A 17,991-nucleotide genomic window follows, 5' to 3' on the forward strand; every position below is an offset into this window, starting at 1 on the left:
ATAAAGCACTGGAGGTGTGAAAAAAGATGTTTCGCCGGTGTTAAGTTGCTTTTTACTTTGACTAACCAACAATGGAATTCTTGCACACCAGAGTCCCAGTGATGGATGATCAGATAAAAAAAGAACCCTAACACTGTAATGTAAAAATGTAATATAATAATAATAATAATAATAATAATAATAATAATAATAATAATAATAATAATAATTAATAATTAATAATAATAATTAATAACAACAATAATAATTATTATTCTTATATATATACACATATATGATTATTTGCTTTTATGTGATGTTTTATTATTTTTTTATTTTTAGCATCATCATCATCATTAGGTACAAAGCTTTTTTTATGAGGTCTCATGGTTAGTGATGTATATCAGCAAAAAACAGGCCATGGTATCTGAAAAAAATTCTGACTGCACTGTATATATTTTCCAACATTTAGAGAGACATTTTTTTTTTTTTTTTTTTTAGAAAATATTGTTTAACTAGAATAATAATGAAAAATAAAAAATATTGTCAAACTCCTTGTTTTTATTTCACAATGTGTTTACGGTTGGGACTCCTTCCAAAATGATTACTTCACTGTTTTCTATTTTTGGAGTAGCTCTCATCACGTTTTGGATTTTCTTGAAACTAATGAATCACACCGTCTGGGAACCGCACTTCTCTCACTCCCACAGCTACAGGTAGACCTTGAAGTGGCCACGCCCAACTCCCAGGTGACCGACAGCCATCACAAAGCCAGAGAGGAGACAACCGTCTAAGAGCTCTCGTTTTCTTCAGCAAAAACCAGGTGAGACGTTGGACTTTTGCCCTTTATCTTTGGAACAATTATCAGGTGTGGATTTTGGGACTGAGATCTCTTATGTGGCAGGAGGTCGCCTCATTGTGCAACAGGTGATTTCACTGTTAGCATTTGTGGCACAGAAGCTCTCGGGGCGTGTTAAGGTTTGTTTAAGATGCTTTGTTCGACTTGTAAGTGGTGTTGCCTTTGGGTGGTGTCGGAAATATTTGCAATTCCTCATGTGGAGGTAAATACTCTCGTAAAACAAGGGGGCATGAGATCGGCAGGTAGTGTGCAGTAGCCTAAATGAGTAGCTGAGATGTAAAGGGAAAGAGGAAGGAAGCTATATCAACAATTAATGCTGAAGGTGGTGTGCATATTATTGTTTTGCACTGCATATTTTACATTCATGCATATCTCTAAATGTTTGTGTGTTTTGCTTGTGTAGTTTGACATATTTGCGGGTTAAAAAGGATGTTGACACTAGGGCTGGTTATTTAAAATGTATGAATAGCAAAGCCAATATGATCAATCACTTTTTTTTTTTTTTACACAGTAAAATTAACTCCCTTTTTTTTTATGAAGCCCAACTTCTGAAATGTATCAAGGTTTTAATAAAACTGTAAAACATTTATATGTTGTCTCAAGAAAAACTGCATGAAAGAATTCACCTATAAGCAGAATTATTATCTAGAATGTAACCAAACGAAGATAAGATTTAACTAAATGTTATCCATTTAAAAAAATGTGTGCCAAAGATGATCAATGTACAAAGTAAAAAACATATATATATATATATAAAGATCGAATAAATTACGTAGACTTTAAGAGAATAGTAATTAATATAAACAAAAACAATAAATAAATAACAAAAATAAATAAATAAGAAGGTAAAATCTAGAATGAAGGAAGATGCAAAACAAAAAATTATACTGCATGATGCATGTGCATGGTAAATTATACTGTTTATTTATGAGCAACAGGGAAAAAAAATCTATTAAAATTTAAATAAAAATAAATATGATAACATTACCATGAAGAATTAGTTTTTATATCCTACAACACCTACCTGGGCTTCTCCAATTTTTAGTAAGAAAAGAAGAGGGCTAAAAGTGCAGTAATCAAGCTCATTCTTTGGTGTAAAAGTAATGATACTTTTTTGTGGAGTTTTGTGTGAAACGTATTAAATAATTATGCATCATAAATATGGAACTAAAGTTGGAGTGGATATTTTTTAATACATAATTGTCAGGTAAATATATCCAGTTCCACTTACGGTGTTGGCTACATAACAAGAACAAACTGAAGCGCTTGAGTCGGATGTGAACTCAGATGTCGGAGGTTTTTCAGGAGCTCGTGAACGCCTCGTGAGTGCAGATGTTGTTGTGCGGGTGCGGTGAAGTTTTAAACTCCTGGGAATATTGTGACAGTGAAGGAGCCGTCCGTGCTCTCTGTTTTGATGATATTAGCTTAAAACGAAATGTGAAGTGTCTCTGAACTGTCTTCAGATACTTGGTAGGTGAAACCGCTCAGTCTGGCATCAACGAGATTTGGTCTTTTGTTGTTTTCAGCGTTTTAAATTTATGATTCACCGTCCGTTTAAATGACGAGTTGCTACCTTTTTAACGGTTGTTAGCTAACGTTAGCTAAAAGTTTTTGTAGCATGCAAGCTAATAATCAGTCACCTAAAGAGTTCCGCACAAACAGATTACGCTTTTGGGAAGCGTGTATTGAAATGTCAGTACCTCTTTAAATGGTTCAGTTAGTGACCACTGTAACTGTAACATGCATTTCCTCCTGTGTTTTAATGGTTGTTTGACTTTTCCACTCTAGTGGCAGTTGTAAAGTAATGTTTGATTGTGTTAGCAATGAAAAACAGAGGTGGAAAAACCAAAACGTTCATTAAAAAGAAGTGTTGTACAATTTGGAGGCACTTGTACTTGAGAGTTATTCCGTTTTGCCTTATTATATTTCGTTTCTTTTTATTGTATCGTTACTGCATACCACTGCTAATATTGTTTTACAAGGAAATGTTTTTCTAGCGAAATAGTATATGCTCATAAATGAATTTCTATTTAGTACAGAGCTGCTAAGGGATTGTTCTTTATTGGGGGGCTTCTGATACTGGAGTACTTTTGAGTGCTTTTGAAAACCATAGTTTTACTCTTTTGTTTTGGTTTAAAGGGGTACAACTGATTATTTTCTCAATTAGTGGCAAAAGATTCACTTTTGATCTAATAAATGTCATTAAATAGTGACAATTGTGAAAAAAAACAACCCAAACCCAAAATGACATATTTAAATGTCTTGTATCATCTAACAAGTCAGAAGCCAAATATATGAAATTTGCTATCACAGAGGGCTACAAAAATCATCCAGTGAAAATAATGACACAGCTACACTATGAAATGTCAAAATGACTGTCATGAAACATGCCCGTAAGCTGAATACTCCAAGTGTGTTATGGGACAATCAGGGCTGCAAAAGATCCAAATTTAGGCATTAGAAAACAGTATTTAAAGGACCAATATTAAATAGGCCTCTTTCACAGCATTCATTTTAACTTATGGCAGTAAGAAAATCATGCCTGTTACTTGTAACATTAATGATGCCTATGTTAAGTGCACTGATCAGCCAGAATGCATATTAATAGAGCTGTAGCTATAGGTAAATGTAGTTTATTTATGCTAGATGGGTGAAAAATGAAGTGTATTGAAAAAAAGTCATAATGCACATTAAAAAAATGCTTGATTTTTTAAATTGAAATTGTTGATGCACAATAATGAACTGCATAAAGGAGTCGAGATAAAACAACAAATTGCGGATGGTGGTGACAGAGGTTAAGGAAGTTGAATCATAGAAAATAAAAACAAGCTTTTCCCAATCTTCCTGATGGGTGATAAAAAAGGAAAAGATTCCCATTCTCATGATGGTTGTGATTGCAGAGTTGGTAGTGTGTGTGTTAAACATTACTGTGCATTTACAGTATGACACCATATCCATCAAATATGAGTTTCTTTACATGGAACAATGTGTAGCGATTACAGGAATAAACTAAAAGTCACTGAGACTGAGGCTGTGCCTGGTCTATTGTTTGGCACACCAACAAAAGATTGGCTGAGATCCAAAAATAGGTAAATTATTAATAAAAAGGAATCAGCTTATTACAACATGCACAAACTTAGAGTCAAAATAATCACAAGTGCGCTCAACAAAAAATACAGTGACCCACTTCCCTCTCTCCTATCAACTCGACACATGTGAAAGGCCGGTATATCATATAGATAATCAATGTCACCACTCATGTTCATGTGACCCAACTCTCCGAATAACCGTAATAATGAAACTTATAAATAATGTCCACAAAAGCCAAAAAAAAACATGTAACAATACGAAAATATAAACCCTCTCAAATTAATATTTATGTCACAAACTTTTCTTCTTTCTAAATGAATACATGGCTCCTACACGATGGATTCTGGCTAATTTTAGGTGTCTATATTTATTTGGCTTTCAGTTATTTAAGTATTATCAGGCTCCAGGTCAGATAAAATGTATCTGAGCTAACAGAAAAGTCTGAAGTTGATGTAAAACTCGTAAAAGAATTACGAACTAGTACATATACTGTTAGTGTGTTGTTTGGGACAGGTCCATAGTACTTGGCCTAAGTGAAATCCAGGTTTTGCCATTGTTATTAATTACACCTTTTTCTCTTCACTGTTACGGCTTGTCACACAGTATGCTGTGACATTAACGAAGTTGATGAGAGTGTTTGTCTGTTACTTCCGTTTGGTCCAGTTTGCATTCAAAATGTAAATTCTTTGATCAAAAATCAGCACAAACCAACGATTTGTCCTTTTATCTCACTTTTTGTCATTCTTTCAGAGAGGATGGAGGCGTGTATGATGAAGCCAGAAGTAAAAAAAAAGAAACCAAAGCCAGTAAGAATATTCACATCTGACACAAAACTCTTCATTTATACACAACACAGTCTTATTATCTCTAATACTGATTTTGGAGAGTTTAAAGAATCCCCAAATCACCACTGATAAAAATCTTAACTAACGTATCATATAAATGATACACACCCATGTTTTCTTCTCTGTTCACAGCCTAAACCTCCTCCAAAGCCTGCCGAGGTACCTTAATAATAAGCCCAAACCTTTGATTTGCTATGTGACAGAGAATCATGTGTGCATGGTAACGTGAGTATGTTTTTTAAGAATTACTGCAGGGTACATTCACACTTAAGTAAATTGTCTTCACAGAGAAAAAGAAATGACCCAGAAAGACTAGAGAAACCAACTCCTGTGGTGCCTCAACGACCAACAGACACTGTAAGTCCAGCATGAATAATATTTAGACCTTTGGTTTTTACTCATAGCAGAGTAGCCAAGACAAAGGCATGCTGAAGACCAGACCAGTGCGAGTCCCACACTGTGTGACACACTTATCATAAAGTGAGGAACATGCAAACCATAGAAGCTCCTCAAATTAATCTGAAAGATACACATTCCCAATAAAACACCCAAAGATAGCTAATATATGTAGATTTCTCTTCATTCACCTCTTTATTGCCATACTGTCTATATATGTGTATGTGTCATGAGAAATAATCAAACGGCATTCCAGAGGTGAGGTTGAGTCAGAGACAAGACCCTCAGAAAGTGGTTTTGACTCCGTTCTCGAGACCAAGACCAATCTCAAGAGCTGACATTGGCATACAGAGCATGAATAATAATATATGGAACTCTAATACCTGGAAGGCATTTCAAATCTTTTTCAGACAAGAGAGCTCTGATGTGATGCAGTTTCTATAATCTGATTGTTTTGTGTTTTCCTTCCACTGAGCATATGTGGTGGGCAAACATTTCGTAAACATCTGCTAACATTTACATGGATTTAATCAGTAAGGGTTCTAGTGGAGATGTTGTGGATTTTTCCACTCTGTGAGGAAGAAAACTGCATCAGTCACATCATTTTTATAACGCCAAATTGTCACTTTTCAAGATCATTATATTGATAAAAGCTAGTTAATATTATTAGCCAGCAGCAGCTTTAGCTTAATAATAACAGAAATTGTATGTGCCTCACATAACTATTTGAAAAATAATAAAAAGAAATACCTTAAAGTTTTTTTAAATATGTATTTATTTACATCTGTATTTGTAACATCTTTTGCAATAGTCACAAACTTAATAGGAGTGGAAATGAGGGGAATGGGTTACTTTTTAAAACAGATGTGTATTTTCTGTGCAGGAACTGAGTCAGACACAATACCAGATGAAAATATCAGCAGCATCAAACAATGAGGTATTTACTTTTTTAATTTTGTTTTGGCGTTGCTTGCCCTTATTCATGTTTTACTAGACAGACAGAGAGAAATTAAAAGTGGGACATGTATGATATGTGTCAGAGGTCTTAAGATTGAACCCGCATGTGAGATTATTGTGGTAAATGTAGGAGAAAACTGTACTTTATTTATATATATATGTATATAAAGTCCAGTTTTCTCCTAAATTATAAATAAAATATATATATATATATATATATATATACACACACACACACACACACACACACACATATATATATATATATATATATATATGTTGTGTTTCCTGTCTTTCTGTCTGCATCTCTACTGTTTCCTCTTAAAAATGCCACAAAAATAATATTAGGTAAAAAGAAGAATTATGAAAGATTAGTTCATTACGGTGTCTGTAGGGGAACATGAGGGGGAAAAAAGTAGACGGGTAAAAAAAAAGATGAATACTTGCGTTCTTCTTTGAAACTTTGGCGTTCTCTTGCAAAACATTTTTGCATTCTCCCGAGAAATATTTTGACTCTCCATGTGCACCTCCTACACTAGTATAACATGCAAAAGGCTTGCTGAGGGTGAATATAGGCCTGATCAGTGGATGTGGTGATTGTAAGATACACTATCAATCAGTCACATCACTGGTATCATGGCTGGGAAATAGCTGTGTCACTGTTAAACTTGATAACAAGCTCTGCAAATGGAAAGCTTTAACTCAGGAAATGTCTTGATGGTTTAGAGAGTCACGACATGAGCACATATCACAACAAATCTGCACCAAAAGACAGATGGGGTATGATAGTAGTAAGTCCAACACATCTCAGCTCGTACATGGTTAAACAACAGCATTTGCACTGCAACGTCTTTCAAGAATAATACATTAGACACTTAGACACTATTAGACACTATCAAGTTGTAACTGACGAGTCTGATGTCTGTAAAGGTCTGTATGGTTACACTGATATAGCCTGGGTTTGTTTTCTTGTAATTTAACGAAGCTGAATTTATCTGAGGTAAAGATTTCTGTTAGCTGAGATCGTCATTATCTTTTTTCACCCGTCATTTGTTTTTCTCAGGATTTTTTAAAACCCATCTCCTTTTTTTCTCCATGTCCTCTTAAATGTTGCTTTTTCTTACCTTTATTCAGTCATTGTGCATTATTGTCCAAATAGCCTGATTTCATTTTTTTTAGATCCCCTTTTTTATGTTTCAGGCTAATGGAAACTTGATACAAGCTCCTGCTGTTCCCCCCAGACCTACAGAAAAGGTGCAGTACACCAAAATACTCCAATCTCTAAAATCATTTGCATTGCAAATCATTCTGCCAAAATCCATTTCAACTTCGACATAGGAAATGTGTTTCATATTTAATGCCAAACGCGAAGCAATTTGTAACATTTACTTCCTAGGCAGTGCACACACTTGCATGAAAATGCCAGCTAATCTTAGCTAGTCCGCCGATAATTGAGTATTATGTGAACATGTGTGTTTGTTTCATGTCAGCATAGATTTGTTATTGATACTAACGTTAATCATCAACCTTTGAAGACTGCAGTTTAGCCTGAGAACAGTTTGCAGTAAAGAACATACACAAGGTTTCTTGTTTCCTGTTCCAAACACCTTTTGTTGTTCCCCTCTGAGCATTTTGTGTCTGTGTGAAGGAAGTGAACGCTGCGACCAGATATAGCCAACGCAGAAGAGTACAGGCTGAGGACACACAGGTATATGCACACACGCACAATGAAACATCATGTTCCTCTGTTTTTGTTTTCCTAAATTTCAAAGTGATTGTCTTTTCTTTTCCCCATCAGAGCCAGTCGGAAGTTCCCAAAGATGAGGCAGACTTTAAACAGGTATTTTAGCTGAAGCTTTTAACTCGCAGCTCTGACCTAATTTATAACCAGTTCGTAAAATGTCTTCCTCTTTATTTTCATATTCTTTGTTGTAGAGAGATCAGTCGGCCTTCAGTGGAATGTTTCGATGGAGCCAAAAAGAGAAAACTCCTTCGTTCACTGTAAGAAATGCACCTGCAGCTCTTCTCCGCTCAGGAAATTACTTAGTAGGCAGGCAGGCAGGCATTTGTATTGTACATTTTTATTTTCATAAATTTATATTTTGTATCATTTTTTGTGTTGTGTCCATCTTGTATGCAATAATGCACAGCATGGTGTTACCATAAAAGAGTTGGGTAGAAGATGAAATCATTATTATTTGAAGCAGAGTTGTGTTGAGTCGGGCATCTTATCGTATATATCTGAACATCTTACATTGAAAATAAATACAGTAAACTGTACTTTGAACACTGACCAGTTAAAAGCAAGAGGCCCCTATCTAAACGTCACCTATTTTTCAAAATGTTTTTGTGGTCAGTTTTACACAGTTTAATTTAGTTTAAGGTAACTGGTGAAGCAAAAAAAAAAAGTGCCATCGTTATCTGGAGATTTGAGCCTTTTTCTCCCCCTTTGGCAGTGACAGTAATTACACAAACACCGCCAATGTGTGTTTGTGACCTGAGCACTGAGTTGGCTAGCTGCATCTCCCCTGCCTATCCCTTTTATTTTTTCACTGCTCTGTAATGAGGAAAACTACACCAGTGATAATTCGCATTTGTTCTCGGCATTGATCGCTTTCTTCTTTTGACATAAATCCTTCCTCTGAACTTTTTGAGCTTTTTTTTTTTTTAATCTGGAGCATCCACTCTGGAAACCTTTCTTGGAAAACTCTTAGGATTTTTCGCCATCACCTCCTGTTTGCCACTGCGAAAATGTCCCCAAAGACACCAAAACTTTGTTATATTGCAAAATAATGTTGCAAGTCTGTTTTGATATTCATATCATCTTATAGATGTTGAAACAAACTTTGCAGATTTTGCATAAATATAAGTACTTATATATGTATTTATGCTAAATTATACACTAACTGGATGACTGACAGCTCAGTCAAATCCTGAACAATACTGGCTTTTTATGACCTCTGCCAAGTAATTAAGTACATGTGAAAATTGAAGCATAAAGATATCAGTTAAAAATATATATAGATATACATATAATATAGATACAAAATTAATACGTGTGTGTATAAAGGTTTTAAAACAGTGCCTGGCTAAACAGGTTCCTGGTGGTAGGAAGGTGTGTGTGGGTGTGTACACGTATGACGCATAAGTGTGTATTTAACGTATAGTAGTTGTTTATCAGCATGTGTAAGCTGCTGTTTATGACTCGGGTCAGTGTGGTACAGTTGTTACATAAAAAAGAGTCTTATGATTAATGAATAGAAGAAAAACAACACATTAAGCATCCACATGTGTATTGGGATGAATAAAATAAATGGTGTTTTAGAGCCTGTTTGTACAGGAGGTTATATACCGGAGGCAGAATGTGTTTTACGGCAGGTCATTCGAAACAACAGTTGTTTAGTGTTTGCTTGATTTTTCTTTCCCTGTCAGACTTACATAACCCATGACCTAGAAGAAAAAACTGACGATGTCCTAGTCAAACAGGCTCCTGGCAGCAAACTGGTATGTGCACGTGTTCATATGTGTGTCCCACTGTTGATGTCATCAGCTGGTTTGTGACATGTGACCGTGATTGACAGGGTGGTCTAAAGGGAGTAATGAAAGGTTTGCAAGTCAAGTCATCACCAAAGGTATGAAGCACTGTGTGGTTTAGTGTGTTCTGCTGGTTGTGGCTGCACTACTTTACTTCACAGTGTTTAACGGTGACTTTGTACAGGGAAGTATTGTTGCTTATCAGCTGGTGGTGGTGTCGATGGGGCCGCATATATAATTTTTTTTTTTGGGGGGGGGGAACCTGGTTTGGCTTGATTTTGAAGATATTTAAATGTGCTGTTGGTGGTTGAAAAGAAATGCTTAGACTACTTGGGTAAATCCTTGTGAGCGGTTTGATCTGTTATTATTTGTTATTAATTGTCACATTAATATTCACTGTAGGCATTATTTGGTCTCAGCTGTGTTTTCAAAAGTTCTCTGATAAAGACTAAATGAAGTTTAACCTCTTTTTAAAAAAAAAAAATAAAAAAAAAAAAAAAAAAAAATTTATAAACGTCACGTCTTTTTTGTTGTTGTATTTATAATGTTTACGTCATGACATACTACAAGGAATAGATCAAAGTCCCAACATGATTATCTGACTGTTAGGGTGCCCAGCAAGTTATCTGAATTTCTTAGGACTTAAACACATCCTGAGTCCCTGTAAAACTTTACTTTTGTGTAAATTTTACTTATTGTATTCATAAAGCAGCTGCAAATGTAGATGATGAGGTTAACAGTATTTGTAATCCTGTAGAATTTCTAGTGTCCTCTGTTGTGTGGTTCTATTCATAAAGATGTTTTTAGACTGATCATATAGTGCTGAAGATAGTTCCTCTGTTAGGTCAGCCGAGAGCCGAATCCAGATGCCAGCGCTGAGGAAGCCGGCTCAGAAAAGGAACAAACCGCCGAAAAAAGCAAGCAGGAAAGGACTGCAGAAACCAAACAGGTGAGAGACAAACAACAGACGGCCTCCGCTCATTTTAATAAACCAGCTCTGCTTCTGCTTTCTCAAACGAAACAAAACCATTTATTGTTGTGTTTTTAAGCGACAGAAAACGACTGCGTGGAAATGTATTCTATTGAAAATCAGATTTAAAAAGCTCTCAAATGAAAACCACCATTGACATTTCCTTTTAATGCACAGTAATCACCTGTGAAGTGTTTTGTTAAAGAGTTTTGTTCATTTTCAAATTATTTACACTTAAGACAAACAGGAACAGAGAGTATTCAACTTTCTCACTTTTAATTGAAGGAACAGGCAGCTTGTCATCACATGGGTAAACTTGTGTTTTCTCTACCTTTCATTCAGGACTTCGGAGGTTTGATCACTGGAATGTTCCGGAAAACTCCCAAAGAGAAATTGTCGTTACCTGATGTGACAGTAACTTAAGCTCTTCTGCTCATTTTCTGATTATAAACTTTCACTTTTAGTCTCTTGTTGCCTCATCTCATTGTTTTGTCATTTCACCGCCAGCTCAGCAAATCTGACAGTGATTCTGAAAATACAGAAGAAGCAGAAGATAAAGTAGGTATTTGTTCTGTTGTTTGTTTTAGTGGATTTACAGGATGTATTTCAGTTTTTTCCCCTTATCATTATCTAGACAGACAGCTTGTTAACAGCATCTTTAGGGTTGATCGAGGCCCCAAGTGTCAGTACAGATTTCACTATAGTTGGGAAAATAAATGAATAAATAAAAACTTTTTGGAATCACTTTTGATAGGGAGTTACTACAGAGTTGAGAATAGTTTCCTTAGCTGCCAGAAAGTTTTTGTTTCCAAACATCCAGCTGCTTTCATGAAATGATCTCTTATTTGAGAGATGTGTCTAAAATATCTGAAGAGATCTCTGTGTTCACACGTCAAAGTCGGGGTCAAGAGGCTTTCATCCCTTTCAGTCAAAATGTGTTTGGCAGATGTTGCTGCTCCTATACCACTAGAAAAAAAAGATGTATGGTTTGATTAAAAAAAATGCACACAGGTTTCAGATGACTTGTTTTGTGTATATGTATTATCACAAACTGTTACATTTTTACAGGAAGAGGGGAGCTTCTTTTCTGGCATCCTTAAAAAATCCAATAAAACAACAGATGAGACACCTGCACAGGTGAGTGGCAAAAATGGTTCCTTCCTCTTTAAGAAAAGGTCCAGTGTGTAGGATTTAGGGGTATGTATTTGCATAAACAGTATAATATGTATCATTATGTTTTCATTAGTTTAGAATCATCTGAAAATAAAAATGGTTGTTTTTGTTATTTTAAAATGAACCCTTAACTATATACAGAGTGGGTCTTTCACAGAGTCCCCCATGCTGCTACCGTTGCTCAGGACAGCCAAACCTAACACTTGCTTTAGATAAAGCCATTTGTGTTTTTGCATTTGTATGTCAGTCACTATAGTTCTCATACACGGTTGGCACACAGGAAAAGTTTGAGTTCTGCAACCTCACAGCTACATGTCATTAAATCCTACACAATTAATTTATTTTATATTTGTCTTTTTTGTTTTTTTCCACTTTTCTTTGACATCATGTTGGTGTTATAGGACAATCTGAGTGTTCATAGTCAGCTGTCCGCCAGCAGCGACAGTCTGTCTGAAAACAGCAACAAGGTGAGCCGCTCTGTGTCGCAGTATGACAACAGAGATAAAGTTATCTTGAATTTCAGTGTAAACACAGACTAGTAGATTGTTTGGCACAAATGCCCCTCATTTATCTGACCTTGACCAAAAAAAATCTGCCATAGCTGAGCCATATGTGTAATTTCCTTGTGTCTGTTTCAGGAAAAAGGAGGAATATTCAGTGGGATGTTCAAGAAGTCTCCGAAACCAACAGAAGCTGCTCAAACTGATGAGGTGATAGCATCTCACACATGATCGCTTTATGTGTTAATACAGAAGGTCACAAATTTATTATGAAACTCAATTCAAACAAAACCAGGAGAGTGTTGTATTAGTTTAATCCAGTGACCTGATAATCATATTGAAACAGTACATCTTCTGTTTTAGGACCAAAAGTCTCTACATGATAGTCTATCGGGCAGTAATGATAATCTGTCTGAAAACACAAAGGTGAGCTCAGGAGTTTTCATCTGTGAAGTGATTCAGTTTTAACTTGTGCATTATCATTATTATCATTATGTAACAGTAATTAACGGAGTGAATGGTCAACAGGAAAAGGGAGGATTTTTCAGCGGGATTCTCCGAAAGTCTCCCAAGATCCCTGGAGAGGGAACACCTGGGCAGGTAACGTCACTAAATATTTCTGCACACAATTTAGATGCTTTGGTATTGGTTTTGAAAATTTGTGGCAGCCTACAGAATAAATTTTTTAACTCACCTTATTAGAGAAAATGAATTATTGTCAATAAAACTCAGTGTGTGAAAATGTTGGATAGTACATAAAATAATTAGGGAGCAAAAAGGAAATGTGATGGCCACCACCTGATTAAAACATTCACAGAAAAAAATTAAAACACATTTGGTCTTTCAGTGTTTTTTTATTTTTCAACAACATACTCAAAACCTGTATGTTCACCTAATGCTAGCATTCTTTTGTGAACATTTTTCCCTGCATTTTTTGTTTTCTTGAAATGTTTAGTAACACTTATTACCTATTTAGGATTTATAAGCACATATGCATTTAAATGCACGTTTGATGAAAAGTTTATAACACAAATGTAGTTGCAAGCAGATAAAAGGACCTTTGTAAGTGTTAAAGGTATAATCTGCAGGATTGTCTGTTACTGTTTGTGAGAGGGATTCCTTCTGTATGAGTCTACACATTGTTTTTTAGGAAAATCCTACATAGTATACCTTTTAATTAATGGAATATAAAAAAATATTAACTTATAAAGGTGATAACAGAAGTTTAACACACAAACCAAACTGGGTGCAACTTGTAACCAACTAAATGTATCCTTGTTGGGAATCCTCTCTAGTTGGATTTCTGTTCACTGATCAGATCACGTGTTTATCTTTATCTCAGGATAAACAGTTGCTGCAAACGGACCCATCAGACAGCAGTGAGACTCCGTCTGAGAAAAACACCACTAAAGTAAGAAAGAAACTGCATAAAAACTACTGGGAAGGCTGAATGCTTTGTTTCCTTGGGACCCTCTGCTGCACTAAGAAAAATGTATAACATCCCAACATAACCTGTGTTGTAATGGAATTATTATTTTTCCACATAATGCAAATTAGACATTTGGAGTGGGATTAGTATTTCCCAGAGTTATGGAAAACATTAGAAATTGAGCTTCCTGTTTACCATCACCATTGCTTTCTATTTTTGAACCAAGAAAAAAAACTATGTCCTCTTAAAATCCTTTGGACATGTATGCACCACATTTGGAATATGCATCTCAGTTGGATCTTTACAACACACACGGCCTCTTGCCTGTTTATGGTCAGTTCTGTGCGTTGTACACAAACCAACTAACCAGCAGTGTGCAAGGCTGTGGGGTAGAGATTCATGCCCAAAAGAAAGGCCCACATTTCTGGTTGGTAGGAGAAAAACACCTACTTTAAACAATACGAAATCAGTAGGTGTTTGGAAAAACTTGGTGAAAAACTTTTAAGTTAATTGGCACAAGCAGCTATTCCATTTTTCCTCATTTTGATGTGAAAAGCAACATGTTTTGGCACATTAATTGGAGTGTGCATGGCTGCATGAGATCACAAATATTATTGTTTTTACAGCTTTGAAAACAGCTTATAAGGAATAATGTCTTTTTCATAAGAAGGGCGAAAAACAGAGTATTTTGTGCATGTACACAACAATTTAAACTAGAAATCTTGCTCAGACTCCCCCTTACTCTTTCAAAACAATCAGACTGCTATGCCTTCAACAATAACAACAAATACATAATCCTTCCTCTTTTCTAACCCCACAGAAAAGAGGTTTATTTAGCCTTGTTTGAGTTATGTAGATTTACACATTTCTCTTGTGTATCTCAATGAAACAATTTTAGCCAAAGCATTCTCACAAGGAAACCAGTAACTCAAAGAAAGAAAAGGTGCTGACATTAGTTTCATCTTTTTTTTCATGCAGCAGGAGAAAGGAAGTGTTTTCAGTGGAATGTTCAAGAAATCTCCCAAATTGTCTGAAGCTCCTCGATTGCAGGGGGTAAAACATTTACATACTTTACTGTCACTTCTGAATCTAAGGAACTGTGGGTTCAAGGCATCATTGAACTCTGTGCATAGTCAGGCTTACTTCATTTGTTTACTTAATCTTGCAAAACAGGTTTCTTATTGAACATTTTATGTACTTGAATAAAGAAATATGATGGGTGTCCACAGTTTTATTGTTCATGTTCGCACAGGTTGAGTAACATTTTTGTTGTGTTTAGGGCGCAGATTCGATGCACAGTGAGCTCTCTGCCAGCACTGACAGCCTGTCTGAGAACAAGGTGAGTCTTCATCATCAAACTGTCAGATCCTTCCCACGCACCTAATGAAACTACATGAGTCACCATGTGGTAACCACCAACATGTAAACAGATGTGAGATAAAATATCTGCAGCTCTGTTTGGCCAAAGATAAAGTTCCCTAATTCTGAAAATAAAGAAAATAAGATGTTTTCTGCTTCTCTGTAGGAGAAAGGTGGTTTGTTCAGTGGACTCCTCAGAAAGACTCCAAAAACAACTGGAGAGGTACAGCTTCTCAAACAAGTCTAGTTTCCATGTAGACACTCTAAACAGATTGTAAAGTGCAGTCTAATCTTCAGAAAGAAAAGACGCTTTGTTGTGCTCAAGCCAGTATGATGCATGTTCCCTGTTTGTTAGCCAATGTGCTCAAATGCTGTAATCCAGGAGCAGAAAAAGTTTTTGTAATATGACAGACATTGTTATATTTAAGCACATTTGATTTTCTCTTAACCCTTTCTACCATTTCGTACAGAGCTGCTCTCTGTTTCTGACAGTTTTCAGTTCTTGTTTTTTCAGGGGAATCTCTCAGCTCAGAAAGACCTTTCTGCAAGCAACGACAGTCTGTCTGAGGCTTCCACAAAGGTCAGTTTGGTTGTTTGATTTGAGGCATCACCCTGGACTCCAGGAAATTACTGTTTTTACTATTTCACTTCAATGCAGTTTTCCCCCCTTTTATTGTGTTTTTTGGAAGTTGTTTTAATGCATGTCTTATTATGTAAAGCAGCATTATTATTAATAAAAATATGTTATTTTTCTGTTCTTTGTTTCTTTGCAGATACATACATTGTATTTGGGTTATGTTAGGTTATGTTATGTTTTCATTTCCTGTCTTTCTCATTGTTGTTGTATGTAATGTCTTTCATGTATTTCTTAATTAATTAATTAAAAAACTAAATTAATTGATCCAATAATCTTTGTTGGGAGGGTCTAGGAGTGGTAATGTAAATATTAAGTATTGAAAAAATGTCATCTGTGTTGCAGGAGAAAGGAGGTGCTTTAAAGGGAAAACTCAAGAAGTCTTCTAGACTTGTCGAAGGTCCTCCTACAGAGGAAGTAAGGACTGTTTTCTTCAGGTCTCTTTCAGTTATCCCATTGATGTAGCTCCCCTTTAAGCTGAGGCATTAGTGGTTAAAGAAAACATCTGTAGTGTCTAACAGTTTGTGATTTTTTTTTTCAGTTCCAAGACAATGAACTTTCAGGCAGCACTGAAGCTCTTTCTGAGAACAACACTAAGGTGAGTATTTTTTATTATCATTCAAAAACATTCCTAAATAACTTCACATTAAAAGAAAGCATTCATTGTCTGAATATTCACAATTTAGGAAAAGGGAGGAATATTTGGTGGAATATTCAAGAAAACTCCCAAACCTGCAGAAGATGGTCAGCCTGAGGAGGTAAAAATATCATCTGTCAACCTTTTTAAACTATTTTAAATGAACTCCAACTCTTGAATGTAACATTTCTATTTTCAACATTTTAGGTATGCTTGAAAGTCTTAATGATCATGTCAGTGATTTTATTGATTAAAGGATGGGGGGTGCGCATCGTTAAGCCCTAATTACCTCACTACCAGGATATCTGAAAAATTGTTGACAGATTTGCATTAAATTTGGTGAAAGATTTTGAATGAAAATTATTTGTTGTTTGTGCAGGTTCAGTATTTCTTTTAAAATATTTCTTAACATTGTGAATTTTTGAATGATTTTACTATTTTAACATAACAATCTGGCACATGCATCCCATGATAATCAATTATTATGTGGGTAGTAATGCAAAACCATGCACATATATGTTCATGAAATATTCTCTATTACTCAATACTGATAACAAGAAACAAATTCTAACAGAGGCTTGCAAATTATTTATAATTAAGGTACCACACATCTTGAATATTAAAATAATTTATTAACTTAGTTTCCTCACAAAACATTTACTTTTCTGACTTCTGAACCCCTTTTATAGGACGAGTCTCCTGGCACCAATCCCTCAACAAGCAATGAGAATTTATCTGAAAACAAACAGGTCAGTGGGTTAAAATCTAAGATAATTAATGTCAACAAAACAGCAGTGTGATTTCTAAATACTTTCCTAAATACTTTTTCCTTGTGTGTGTCATCAGGAGAAAGGTGGAGGGTTGTTCAGTGGACTCCTCAAAAAGACTCCCAAAGCGTCTGGAGAAAAGACTGAGTCACCGGTGAATCACTGTTTCCTGAATGTGCAGTGAGTTTTTAAACCTGCAACACAATGTCACCTGTTCATTAATTTCTCTCTTTCAGGAGCAAGAGGCTCAGAAGGAGCTGTCGGCCAGCAATGATGACCTATCTGAGAATAGCGGCACTAAGGTAAGTAGTATAATGCAACAGAAGCTTGTAGATAAATTATGTTTGAAAAGAAAGTTCACCAACAACCAAATTATGTTTCAGGAGAAAAATATTTTCAGCAACATGTTTAAGAAGCCGCAGAAACCAGTAGTGGATGCAGCAGGAGACAAGGTACTGTGATTTGATTTAACTGATTAAACCATCCATCCATCCATCCGTCCATCCATCCATCGCCCACTTATCTGGGGCCAGGTTGGGGGGGGCAGCAGGCTGAGTAAAGCACTCTAAATGTCCCTCCCTGCAGCAGTGCTTTCCAGCTCCTCCTTGGGGATCCCTGAGCACTCTAAGATGAGACAATTGGTCAGATCCTCCTTTCCAGCACCGTAGAGTAAACTTTCCCAAGGACACTGAGCAGTGTGGTACCCCAGTAATAGGCACACGTTCCAGTCCCCTTTTTTAAAAAATGGGAACCATCACCCTGGTCTGCCAGACAGAAAGTCTTTCCTCGTAGCCTCCCTGAATTCCTCCCACACCAAAGTTTTTGCTTTAGCAACCACCTCAGCTGCAGCCCCTCTGGCCAA

General features: G+C 35.9%; 1 protein-coding gene across 9 annotated transcripts in view; it reads left to right on the forward strand.

Annotated features, from left to right (window-relative positions):
• The first annotated feature begins 683 nt into the window (after window positions 1–683).
• Window positions 684–17,991, forward strand: part of LOC121951372 (uncharacterized) — a 29,731-nt gene continuing 12,423 nt past the window's right edge. For 3 of the 9 annotated variants that reach the window (XM_042497664.2, XM_042497667.2, XM_042497669.2), the window contains exons 1-31: window positions 2,151–2,308; window positions 4,679–4,734; window positions 4,906–4,932; window positions 5,062–5,130; window positions 6,053–6,106; window positions 7,327–7,380; window positions 7,775–7,834; window positions 7,925–7,966; window positions 8,062–8,127; window positions 9,559–9,630; window positions 9,708–9,758; window positions 10,505–10,609; window positions 10,973–11,044; window positions 11,138–11,188; window positions 11,699–11,767; window positions 12,205–12,270; window positions 12,442–12,513; window positions 12,667–12,729; window positions 12,832–12,903; window positions 13,646–13,714; window positions 14,711–14,785; window positions 15,012–15,071; window positions 15,258–15,314; window positions 15,606–15,671; window positions 16,071–16,142; window positions 16,267–16,323; window positions 16,412–16,483; window positions 17,052–17,111; window positions 17,209–17,283; window positions 17,366–17,431; window positions 17,513–17,581. In XM_042497664.2, the coding sequence (XP_042353598.2) occupies window positions 4,684–4,734; window positions 4,906–4,932; window positions 5,062–5,130; window positions 6,053–6,106; window positions 7,327–7,380; window positions 7,775–7,834; window positions 7,925–7,966; window positions 8,062–8,127; window positions 9,559–9,630; window positions 9,708–9,758; window positions 10,505–10,609; window positions 10,973–11,044; window positions 11,138–11,188; window positions 11,699–11,767; window positions 12,205–12,270; window positions 12,442–12,513; window positions 12,667–12,729; window positions 12,832–12,903; window positions 13,646–13,714; window positions 14,711–14,785; window positions 15,012–15,071; window positions 15,258–15,314; window positions 15,606–15,671; window positions 16,071–16,142; window positions 16,267–16,323; window positions 16,412–16,483; window positions 17,052–17,111; window positions 17,209–17,283; window positions 17,366–17,431; window positions 17,513–17,581 (1,914 nt within the window). In that variant the 5' untranslated portion in view covers window positions 2,151–2,308; window positions 4,679–4,683. Of the gene's footprint in view, window positions 803–849; window positions 958–2,150; window positions 2,309–4,678; window positions 4,735–4,905; window positions 4,933–5,061; window positions 5,131–6,052; window positions 6,107–7,326; window positions 7,381–7,774; window positions 7,835–7,924; window positions 7,967–8,061; window positions 8,128–9,558; window positions 9,631–9,707; window positions 9,759–10,504; window positions 10,610–10,972; window positions 11,045–11,137; window positions 11,189–11,698; window positions 11,768–12,204; window positions 12,271–12,441; window positions 12,514–12,666; window positions 12,730–12,831; window positions 12,904–13,645; window positions 13,715–14,710; window positions 14,786–15,011; window positions 15,072–15,257; window positions 15,315–15,605; window positions 15,672–16,070; window positions 16,143–16,266; window positions 16,324–16,411; window positions 16,484–17,051; window positions 17,112–17,208; window positions 17,284–17,365; window positions 17,432–17,512; window positions 17,582–17,991 lie in introns of those variants that run through there. The other 6 variants (XM_042497665.2, XM_088085136.1, XM_088085135.1 and 3 more) reach the window with 6 other exon arrangements.

Source organism: Plectropomus leopardus, chromosome 12, assembly GCF_026936395.1.
Source record: "Plectropomus leopardus strain MGB_pleo_1.0 chromosome 12, ASM2693639v1, whole genome shotgun sequence".
Lineage (NCBI taxonomy): Eukaryota > Metazoa > Chordata > Actinopteri > Perciformes > Serranidae > Plectropomus > Plectropomus leopardus.